Source organism: Phascolarctos cinereus, unplaced genomic scaffold, assembly GCF_003287225.1.
Source record: "Phascolarctos cinereus isolate Bilbo 61053 unplaced genomic scaffold, phaCin_HiC Scaffold_5;HRSCAF=322, whole genome shotgun sequence".
Lineage (NCBI taxonomy): Eukaryota > Metazoa > Chordata > Mammalia > Diprotodontia > Phascolarctidae > Phascolarctos > Phascolarctos cinereus.
The window spans coordinates 40,938,806-40,951,045 of NW_027555958.1; the positions used below are offsets into that span (position 1 = coordinate 40,938,806).

Consider the following 12,240-nt stretch of genomic DNA (forward strand, 5'->3'; position numbering starts at 1 on the left):
TCTGGTTTGGTCGGTGTCTGTACTGAGGACACGTAAGTGCTCTGTGTGCTGAAAGATTCTACACAACTCAGAACCTCACAGAGTAGTACCAGGAATGGCTGGGAGAATGGCTTAGACATTGTTTAGAAGCCCTGATTTCAGGGGACCTCAAGCCACAGGCCTGTCTCTTGCTGGGTGCAAAGGAGCGTGGCAGCTGAGTCATTTCATCATGCTTGGCTGCTGAACGGTCAGTGTGACTCCTCCCCCTTAGTGCCAGAGAAGCTAATGAATAAGGCAAATGCATATAGCCTGCATTTTAGAAAAGCAGGTAACTGATTCCCCACAAATTAACTGAGGTAATTCTACAGACCTTCTGGAAGGTGAAAACCAGGATGCAGAATTCCTTCCGTCCTTCTTTCACTTGCTTTCCCATGTGCCTGTACATGTGGAAGCAGTAGGGGTTAGGTGTACAGACTAGTAATATATAAAGAAACTTCTCTTGGTAGTGGAGAGAGAAGGGGAGGATAGTATTTCTAAGTCATTGTTACTGCCACATTGGTAACATATAATTAACAAAAGAACCAGCTCCTAAGCAATTAAATAGGCAGGGAGAACCTACTGTGTGCAACAGTGGAGGCGGGGTTTGGATTCTGACTTTAAGCATGCTCTTCAGGGTAGCTGTCATTGGGGGCCTCTGACCGAGGGAGACTGGTTTTCTTGTGTGGCTCGTGGAAGCCATCCTCATTATGTGATGGCCACAATATATACACTTACGCTTTTTCTTGTAGGACTGTGAAGACCCTAACCCATTAATCCGGGCCCTGGCAGTCAGGACTATGGGATGTATTCGAGTAGACAAGATCACGGAGTATCTGTGTGAGCCACTTCGCAAGTGTTTGAAAGATGAAGATCCTTATGTCCGAAAGACTGCAGCAGTCTGTGTGGCCAAGCTGCATGACATCAATGCCCAGATGGTGGAGGATCAAGGCTTCTTGGATTCTCTTCGGGATCTCATTGCAGACTCAAATCCCATGGTAATATACCCCTACTGTTATGAAGGATACATTATTGAAAATGGGTTTCTTTTCAAGATTCATTGTATTCAGTTGGCCCTAAGTGAAATCAGCTCTCTTGTCTTTAGAGTATTATATAAGACCTAATTTTGAAACATATGATCTCTGAATACTTGGATTACTGCTGAGAGGTGGGAGTGGTATTCATCCCTGCTGACAAATAAGACTTATAGCAAATAGGCTTAGGATGGACCTTTGTTTCTGTCCCCTTCCTCTGTATTTGCTCAGAAGGAAGGTAAAAATTTTCATAATTCTCTTCAACATATTGTACCCTTTGCCATTTGTCAAATGGTTTTTCAGAAATTACCCAAGTAAATGACACTAATAAGGTTTTAGCTGATGGAGATAATTGGATCAGAGCAATCTTTATTTTCTAATTATTTCCATAGATTTGTCCAGGGGCCCTCTGGGGCCTGCTTCCTTTTAGTTGCTGATGTTAAGATTAAGAGGTGTTTAGCAGTCGGATTATATGAGCTCCTGAGATATTTTACTTACCTCTTGGGGTTTTTTATTTCTGTTGCTATGACTTTAATCCCCTCCACATTTGCCTGTGTTAGGAAAAGGGAAAAAATCCTGAGGGATCCACCTTGACTATTCCAGTAACTGTGAAGGTCATTTTGATTGGGTGATTTGAATGGGAAGAACATGGCTGCTTTCTTTGGATAAGGCTTTTGATGAATTCTTAACCTTGCAACTTGGGATAAATGACAATAACATTTAAAGGTTAACCTTTCTCGGTATCTCTGTGTTGAATTTTTCAAAAGCAATTTCAGATTTGAGTTGTGTGAATGATACGGTGAACTCCCTACTCTTTCTTCTAAGTGCTCTGAAATCCATTGCACTCCATCCATTGCACAGTGACTGTCAGGGAAAGGTACTCCCTGGGCAATTTGACCTGAACTAGATAACCATCTGTTTAATTCTCAATAAATGATTCAAACATCTGATTTTAGGTTTCACACTTAGTTCATGTAATTCTCAGGTTGTCTAGGCTATGATAAGCTGTTACATTTTAAGTTTCAAGATTAGAGCATAGAGCACTTTAAATTCTTCTTCATTGATTTCTACTTCCTCAACTGATTTTTAACAGGTTATTGTGTTATGACATAGCATTAACGCTTTCACTTTAACTGTTTCTTTCCCCCCGGGCATGTGGAACGTAGGTGGGTTTAATTGTGATGTTAAGATTTCATTCTATAATGAAGTTTAGGCAGCATAGTCTATTGGAGAGACCACTGAGATGGGACTGAGCTCCATTTCTGAGACTGTCACTGGTTTCCTGTGTGACTATGGGCAGATTTGTTTACCAAAGTCTAGCCATCTTTTGAAATGCAGGGGGTAATTCTCTTGTCTCCCTCAGGGTATTTTCTTTTTCTTTTCTTTATTTTTAACATTAATTTAAGAAAAAATTTTAAGTTCCATATTCTCTCCTCTTATACCCACTGAGAAGGCAAATAACATGATATCAGTTATACGTGTGAGGTGATGCTAAATATATTTCCAGATTAGCTATGTTGCCCATAAAAAGCAAAAAACAGAAAGAAAGTGAAAAAAGTGTGCTTCAGTCTGCACTTAGTTCTTCAGATCTCTCCAGAGGTTAATAGCATTTTTGATCATGGGTTTTTTGGAATTGTCTTCAATCATTGTATTGATCAGAGTAGCTAAATCTTTAACTCAAGATATTTACAATGGAAAAATTGAGACCAATTGGTGCATCCTCTCTCTTCTCAGCCCCAGCAGCATTCCCCACTCTCTTCCTTCACACCGGTCCCTGAAGAAACGTACCATTGATCACATCCCCTCCTTTCTTTCTTCAGCATATTGTCCCCACCATCCTCCCTCTTCTCTCTTCCATCTTCAATTTCCCCAAAAACTGGTGTCTTTCCTACTTTCTAAGCCTCCCTCATTCTTAAAAAACCCACACTTGATTTTACTATCTCTCCTACCTGTTGTCCTGTAGCTATTGTCCTCAATCTCTGCTGCACCTTCTCAGTTAAACTACGTGAAAAGCTGTCTACATTCAGTGCCCCCACTTATCCCTTCACTCTCTTCTAACCTTTTTGCAGCCTGGCTCCCAACCTTATCCTTCAAAGTTACCAGTGATCTCTTGCTTTACAAATCTAATAGCCTTTTCTTAGACCTATGATCCTATTTTGTTTTAGACTGATATTTTTCCTCTAAATTTTGTCAATTTCCAAGTAAAGGATAAAGTTGGAGAGTTATATTCTTGAAATGTACTGTAGTGCAACAGTGATAGAAAGTCAAATTTAATTTGCCTAGAGAAACTAAAATCTGTCATTGTGAATTTTTTTAACAGAACTGATGACAGATAAATTTTTTAGCTTTTTTTGATTTAAAAAAATTATTTATTTTTAGTTTTCAACATTCACTTCCATAAGCTTTTGAGTTTTAAATTTTCTCCCCCTCCCTTCCCACCTCCCTCACCAAGATGGTGTACAGTCTTATATAGGCTGTATATATACATTCCTATTAAACATTTTCACGTTAGTTATGTTGTAAAGGAAAATTAGAACCAATAGGAGGAACCACAAGAAAGAAAAAACAAAACAAAACAGAAGGAAAAAAAAGAACAAATAGTATGTGTCGATCTGCATTCAAACTCCATAGTTCTTTCTCTGAATGTGGATGATATTTTCCATTATGAGACTTTTGGAGATGTCTTAGCTCCTTGCATTGCTGAGAAGAACCAAGTCTGTCAAAGTTAGTCATTGCACAGTGTGGCTGTTACTGTGTACAGTGTTCTCCTGGTTCTGCTCACTTCACTCAGCATCAGGCCATACAAGTCTTTCCAGGTTTTTCTGAGTCTGCCTGCTCATCATTTCTTACAGCACAATAGTATTCCATTACAATCCTATACCACAACTTGTTCAGCCATTCCCCAGTTGATGGGCATGCTCTCAATTTCCAATTCTTTGTCACCACATATAGAGCTGCTATAAATATTTTTGTACATATGGGTCCTTTTCCCATTTTTATGATCTCTTTGGGGTACAGCCTTGGAACTGCTATTGCTGGGTCAAAAGGGTATGCACATTTTTGTAGGCCTTTGGGCATAGTTCCAAATTGCTCTCCAGAATGGTTGGATCAATTCACAACTCCACCAACAGTGTATTAATGTTCCAATTTTCCCACATCTTCTCCAACATTTATCATTTTTCTGTTTTTGATAACAGATAAATTTAATCAACTATAATCAATATATCTCCATGATGTAAAACTTTCCAAAGTTTACTCGGATTTCTGTTCCCCTCAGTGTGGATACAGATCACTGTCTGTCCATCTCTTCCCATTATGTGCTACTCTAGTCTGTGTCCTTCCATAATTTGCCACAAGTGAGGGCATCCGTGTAGGCTGAAATCCTGTACCCTGAAGATGCTAGAGGAGCACTCAGACAGTCCACTTGTTAGCCCTCACACTTACCATGTGACCATTTTCTTTACTACATTTACCCCGGAGACATCTTTTACTACTGTTCTTTGATGTTCTCTTTTGGTTAAATGTTTTAGCTTAATCATTCCCTCCATGCACCTCTCTATTGTCCGCTATGTGAAATTTATTTCCATTCTTGGGAGATTATCGTATCTCTTTTCTCAGAACTCTAAAACAAAACCAATAGAAGACGAATATAAAAAAGATGGGCCTTTGTTTCCAGGAGAAACCTGGTATCTTTAGAGGAGCTTTGCAGTTTTCTTCATACAGTCTGGCCTGCTTTTCTCCTCTTGCTTAGCTCTGGACCCAGTTTCTGGTTCACTTGTACTGTCCGTCCCAGATATGCATATTGGTGGACCAGTTCTATGTAGGTTACCTATCTAGCAGCATATGTTATGACCTGGACAATAACATTCTTCATCTATTTGGTCTTTCCCATGTGGAAGGTCAGGCTCTTGATTGGTTACAGATTTCTTTCAGGAGGGTTTAATCTTCCAGGGCTTGATGACCCAGAACAATGTTTGCAAATGAGAGCATGTGGAGGACTTTGCCATTGACGTGATAAAAGGTATTTTTCTTAAGCTTGGATGGTGAGCAGGATTTCCTCCATCACGGTGGTGAACACCATTGGCTAGCATAATGTATCCTGGCTTTATGCTTCACGTGATGTTTATAATCAGAGGGTCATTGAGTAAGGTTTTGTTTTTTCTATGGCTATATCTTTCAAGGAATCTTTAATGGTTTTGATATTTGGATAGGAGATCCTTAAAAAAAAGCCCTTAAGTTAACATTTTGTTCTACCAAATCAAATGCCTTTTCATAATCAACAAATGGAAAGTACAATGGGATCTTGTATACTTTACACCGTTTAGTCGTTCATGAGAGGATAAGGGGTGGAGTCTTTTGTAGAATATCACTTGCAAAGCCTGAATATTCCCAACTCGTACTCTCATTATGGATGTCCCCCATTCATGTGTGGTTGTTGAGTTGGTTGTTTTTTTTTTTTCAGTTGTGTCCAGTTCTTTGTGACCCTGTTTGGGGTTTTCTTGGTGAAGATACTGGAGTGGTTTGCCATTTCCTTCTCTAGCTCATTTAATAGATGAGGAACTGAGGCAAATAGGGTTAAGGGACTTGCCCAGGGTCACACAGCTAGTGAGTATCTGAGGCCAGATTTGAAGCCACAAAGAGGAATCTTACTGACTCCAAGCCCAGCACTCTGTCCACTGTGCCACCTAGCTGCCCGCGTGTGGATGAGTCTCTTAAAGATTTTGGACAGGTAGAAAGCATATATCAGTAAGGTACAAGATTTCTTTCCACATCTTTAATATCTTTCCCTGTTTTTGATACCTTGTAAAGCTATCCCTTAATGTTCTCAAAGTTGTTTTGCCTCCAGTATGACTTTCTTACAGAGACAGACAGACAGACAGACACACACACACACACACACACACACACACACACACACATATCAACCCAGCTGCTTTTCCTGGTTTTGTTCCCTTTAGTCTCATTTTGCTTCCTGAATAAACACATCATAGACTGTGCTAGTAGAGTCCAAGTGTGGTGATCCTCTTGTCCTCCATGATGAGAATAATTTGTTTTAAAAGTCTTTGCAGATTTTTTTCTTTTCTTCTATTTGTTGTCTTCCTTCTATTTTTAGCCCTTAAATGTGCTTGGATGATTGCTTAGTTATATCTCTTGGCAGATTTTCTCTAAGCTGGCTTTATTTTCCACTGCTTTCTTCCTCTTTATGAGGCAGCATTGATCATAACCATCCCTCATCCTTCTTAGAACTTTACAAATGGGTTTGTGTTTTAAGCCAGTTTTTGTCTTTGGCTACCCACTCGTTCCCCTTGGCAGCTGAAAGGCTGGTTACCTAAGGGGCTTTTAGGCACTTTTCCTCTCCTTGTTAATGATACCTGATTTACAGTGACTACATTTTGGTAGAATATTATTGTAATTGTGTCCTTGTCATTTCTTCTGTTCATTGCTTGCTCTTAGTACTCACCTGTTTAAACAGGATAACTTATCTAGAGCTGGATGAGACTCAGAGATCATCTAGGTCAACCCTTTCATTGCATAGTTGAAGACACTTAGGCTTGGGGGGTATTTTGACTTCCTTTTCTTTTTTTTTTTTGGGGGTGAGGCAATTGGGTTTAAGTGACTTGCCCAGGGTCACACAGCTAGTAACTGTTATGTGTCTGAGGTCAGATTTGAACTCAGGTCCTCCTGACTCCAGGGCTGGTGCTTTATCCACTGCGCCATCTGGCTGCCCCTATTTTGACTGACCAGAGTAGTTTGGGATTGAGTTGTTTGAGCTGTATGCCGTATATTTTCCTATTATTTCACCATTCTTTTATCTTCTTACTAATTCTTATCTTTGTTCTGACAAATTGATGATTGGAATATACACGGATAATAGATTCAGGGGTGCCTCCTATATCTGTTTGTCAAAGTGAAGTAAATATCTTTTTTCTTAAAAAATGGTATTTGATTCTCTCCATGTATGGCATCTTTTGGTTCTTTTCTTTAAGAAGGAGTTCATGATTTAAAGACATGAAGTTTCTGGGTATGTGGCTTTGGCCTCTCATTCCTTTTTCTTGATCCATGCTTTCTGATGTATTTTTTTTAACCTTCCTCTTGCCTAATCTCATCTTTGCATTGAAGTCTTTGGGTTCTCTATTTTAGCTTGATGCTGATTTTAATTTGGAGGATCTTACTGAGTTCTTAACAGATCTTCTGTCTCTTCATTTTCAACAAAAATTTTGGTATATAAGCAGGAATTATCCCCATGGTGGTCATTTTGCAGTTGCATATGCTATGGTGTATAAGGTTTCATATTCACATGTTGTTCTAAATTACAGATATCACAAAATTGTGTTTCATGTGATAGAGAATCAGTTTACTGCGCAAAATTTTCTGGCCTGTTTACCATGCCTACTCTTCATTATTTTATTATTTAAACAGTTTTTATTTTTTACATAAATATGAATTTAATTCATCACTAGGTACAAACATTCCAATATACAATGGATAAAAATAGAGAATTGTATGTGCAACTGTGAATATATGCTGTGTATAGTTTTTTTTTAAGTGCACATTAAGAAGATGTTAACAAAATTACCTTTTTTGTGTCTCCTAAACTTTTTTGTATATTTCATTTGTTGATTTTTTATTTTTTTATTTTTCACTATCACTGCTTACTAACTCATCCCCTCTATTCTGGCTGCCCTTCTTCCCAGGTTAGAAGTTCTTACTTGTAACAAATACAGTCGAGTAAAATAAATGCATTGATTTTGTCTAAAAGTGTATGTTATGCACAGGGGTGTGCTGAAGCTTGCTCCTACTGGTTCATGAGAACTTATTGTTAAATTTTTAGTGTGAAAATTTATGCCTCAGAGATTGGCGAACACTAGAAATCAGAGTTTGATTTACTGTTTTGCTGATTGTCTAGAGCAGACTTAAGAAAGTGATGTGGTAAATGTTGATAATGTAGATTAAACTTAAAAACATGTTGTGCGTTCCTAGAGAGCCAGTTGTTAAACACTTAGTAGCATGCCCCTGGTCATGCCTTTTTAGTTCACCACCTCTTTGTTGAGGGGCAGGAGGCATGCTTGGTCAGTCTTGCATGGATCTGAATTCTAAAGTCTTTCATGGTTGTTTTCCTACCTCATTATTAACAACCTGTAAATTGTTTTACTGGTTCTTTTGTTTTACCCAGCTTCAAATTCATATATATTTTCTAAAGTTTCTCTGAACCATTAATACTACAGATATGTGTGGCATCCCCTCCATTTCTTCTCTTTTCTGTGAATTGCCTTGTAGACTTTACCCTGCACTTGCATTCTAGCAGATTGGGGGACTCCCAGAGGAGGTGACCATGACTATAACTTTTTTAGTGTCCTTGGGGTAACCATATTAAGAAGAATACTCTGTTCGCTCACTGCTCTAGTTCCTGAGTCCCCACTGTGTCTTTCCCATTTAACAAATTAACCATTAACTCTGAATCAGAAGAAGAAGCTAGTTTGCCACAGTGGATAGAGTGTTAGGCTTGGAGTCAGGAAGACCTGAATTCAAGACCTGACTCTGGACAAGTCATAAACCCTGTTTGCCTCAGTTTCCTCATCTATCAAATGAGCTGGAGAAGCAAACCACTCCAAGAAAACCCCAGAAGCTGTCTCGAAGTTAAATAGGACTGAAAAAACAACTCAGCAGCCACACATTCGAGGAATGGAGGGCATGCATAATGAGATTGGATGATAAGATTGAAAATGAGAAGTTTGCACAGCTGCCAACTTAATCAGAAAGCACAGCAAAAACAATGAAGATATCACATTCCAAACACAGGGTAGTAAGAGTAATTCAGGGTTGAGGTTTACAAAGGCACGAACCGTGCTAGGACAAGGGACCACGGGATTTGAGCAGGGCCGGGGAGGAAGCCACTCGTGAGAAGAGTGAGTGGAGTGGGAAGAGGCAAGTGAGCAGACCTCAGGTTGAGCCCTTCGCGCTTTCCTCATTGGTTGGTTTCCATGTAGACAAGCAGATGCCTCTTGGGGATAGTCATGGTGATTCAGGGTTTAAAGCTAGCTGGTCTTAGAGTCAGGAAGATCTGAATTAAAATCCTTCCTGGAACACTTTCTGCCTTGAGCTCCCTCAGCCTCGTCTGTAAAATAGAGGTGATAATAATAGTACCTACCTTGTGGGTGCTTTGCAAACCTTAAATTGCTGTCTAAATGTTTGCTGTTATTATTGGTGGTGGTATGATTGGATCAGAGAATTTGTCCAGTTTAGTAACTTTGGGGGCCTAGTTACTACACACCAGAGGAGGGTGTTCCATTGGAATTAGATTCTTGTAATTCCTCGGGGCTTCGTTTTCTTGGGTGTCTTTGGGGAGACGTTGGGGATGTCTTCCAGGCTCCTTATTGTCTTTGGAGAGTCTTACCCTGGAATATGATGCCTTTCACAGGCTGCTTTTCTTTCTTTTTACATTACGTGTTTCCTTGGAGCAGGCAAGCCTACCCATTTTAGAACAATTTTCAGTCCTTCTGCTACCTTCCAGACACTTTATTATGTTTAATGGAGCTGCCACCTCATCAACAAGGACAAAGTGTTTACTTGCCTTTGAAATGCACAAACCAACTTTGATTTGTATGGAATTTTTCACACGTTTTGTTCCTGTCACGTTATTGCTTGACAAATGTGAAAAGCCTCAAAGCTTTGCCTTGAAATGGTGGCCAGACTTGGGCATGGTGTTGAATTAGAGCCATAATTCTGGGTCTTTCTGTATCAAGTCTAGGTACCATATTATGCTTTTGTAATGGCAGATGAAAACCATTGTTAGGGCACCATTTCTGCTTTTATAAGCTTTTTGAAAGTATCTCTCAAGATTTAATAAGATCCTATAAGGTGATTGATTTTAATTTTTCTTTTTAAGCAAAAATGCTGCAATATTTGGATCCAAATGAATGTTGTCCTTCACAGTAGTCACCCTGGCAATCTAGGCGCTTTTTCAGACAGTGTGGCTGTTTTTCAAACCACGTTTGGAGTTCTTAGAATGACTTAAGAGACTCTACCAGCCGCATAGTCAAATTGGTCTGTGTAGTTGTGGATACTCTCCCGTGGTCTTGTAGAGCCTTTCTCTTCCTTTCTTCTCCTCCTGCCTTGGTGAGATAAGCTCCAGCCTTTCCCTCTCAGTGAATGAGAAGTGAGTTTGTTTCAGCTTGAGCCTCAGCTTCCTAGGGAATCTACCTCCTTCTCTCAGCTGACCTTGAGTACATTTGCACCCCGTCTGGTGCTTTCTTTTTATTATATTCTACATAGAAAAAGTTGCTTTTGGCTTCATACATGAAACCAACTGAATCTTAGTGTCCTGCCCCACTGTGATCATGGCCCTGAGCTCCCCAGAGTTGCATGCTGCCACTGTATCAGGGTACCCTGCTCCCCCTTCCTTGCTTCTGTTCTTGGATGTGAGAGCACTGAGTAGTGAGGATACAGATGGTTACTGGCCTTCAGACACAAGTGTCCTTACTCCCTGACAGGAGTTAGAAGGGGCCTTCAGTTCAGGTCCTGTGGAGGAGCTGAGCCTTGGGGAAGGTAGGAGATTGTTATGGTCTCATCTCTTTCAGAGCAGCGTCCAGACTGGGGCCGAGAGCCCATATGTCCAAAGCTAGAGCAGCGTGGATGGCCCCTGACACGCTTTCAGAACTGGAGCAGCAGTCAGCACCATACTCCCACACATACCAGGGAAGCCCATGTATCAGGTCAGCAGTAGAACTGGCGACGTCCAGTTTAATAGGGCGTGGGGACCCAGTCTAACTTGAGAATGTCTGATTGATTTTCTGTTCCTCGTGTCAGGCAGGGAACTGCCAGGGATCTGGAGTGAGGACTGGATCAGGACACAGTTGACTTCAGATTGGTACCAGCATGGAAGTTTTCAGCAATAGATGATTCTGGAAAGGGGCTGAGGTGGGGCTACCAGGCCGGAAGGAAACCAGCATTTATTAAGCACCTGCCGTGTCCTACTAGGGGAAGTGGGGAGGGAGGAGGAAACGTGTTTCACCACATGGCCCTCTAGGTCCTCGGAGTGTGGCCCTTTGACCGAATCCAAACTATATAGAACAAATCCCCTTAATAAAAGGATTTGTTCTGTAAAGCTTGGACTCAGTCAAAAGGCTGAACCCAAGGACCTAGAAGGCCACATGTGGCCTTGAGGCTACAGGTTCTCCACTTCTGTACCTAGGCACTGAGTTCAGTGCTTTACAAACATCTCATTTGAGCCTCAAAATAACTCTGGGAGGTAGATGCTGTTATCCCTAGTTGAAGAAACTGAGACAGACAAAGATTCAGTGACTTGCCCAGGATCACACAGCTAGCAGGTATCTGAAGCTGGATTTAAACTGGGGTCTTCCTGACTGCAGGCCCAGCACCCTATCACTGGGCCACTGAGCTGTTTGTACCTAGATGCTGCCTATCTAGAGCAGGGCAGCCCACTGAATAGGAGGCTTAGGCATCTCAGACCTAAAAGGCCAGAGGTTTTTTTTTTTTTACATTACTGTGTATTCCCAACAACATATGCTTTTATTAGGGCATTTATTTTCTGTGGAAAAGAGTATTCAGATAACTTATCAAAATGTAGTTCCAGTGATGGAAAAGGCCTCTAACAGTTGTAGCTAGTACAGACTGGACTGGATGGCTTAGAAGTTCCCAAAGCTGCCTTGCCACGATCCTTGCTCCAGCCTCAATGTAGCCTTCTCCTGCCAGAGCCTCAGACGACAACCTCTTTCCTCCCTGTCCCTCAATTGACCATTTCAGAGTCTTCAATTTAGACGTTTTGGACAGAGATCATAACCCCAGGCTTCTTTGTAGCCAGTCCAGAGATTTCTTTATTGATGGCAAGTTTTTGGAATCCCTGACAGAACGTTATGTCCTGTCTCTGGATGGTCTTCAGTGTATAGAGAACAGTCTTTGATTCGCTCCCTCACTTACATCTTGAGCCAGACAGATGTTTTGGTGCTGGCCTACTTGAACCCCCTGGATGAGAAAGTAGATAATGGAGGCCATTCAGGGGCTAGGAAGTACCGTGAGGCCAAATCAAGTCTGGGAATCAGAGAGAGCTTTATCTGGAGTAGTATATTCAGAACCAGACTGTCTGACCCAGGGTCAGTTGTGTGTTGCATGTAGTCTGCTGATAACATTCGCATCCTTGGCTGTGTGCCATAAGCTGATCACTGAGCACTGT

General features: G+C 40.9%; 1 protein-coding gene across 3 annotated transcripts in view; it reads left to right on the forward strand.

Moving 5' to 3' along the window:
* AP2B1 (adaptor related protein complex 2 subunit beta 1) overlaps positions 1-12,240 on the forward strand; it is a 123,152-nt gene that overhangs the window by 18,390 nt on the left and 92,522 nt on the right. For all 3 annotated transcript variants that reach the window (XM_021005958.2, XM_021005957.2, XM_021005959.2), the window contains one exon: positions 768-1,013. In XM_021005958.2, the coding sequence (XP_020861617.1) occupies positions 768-1,013 (246 nt within the window). The remainder of the gene's footprint in view (positions 1-767; positions 1,014-12,240) is intronic.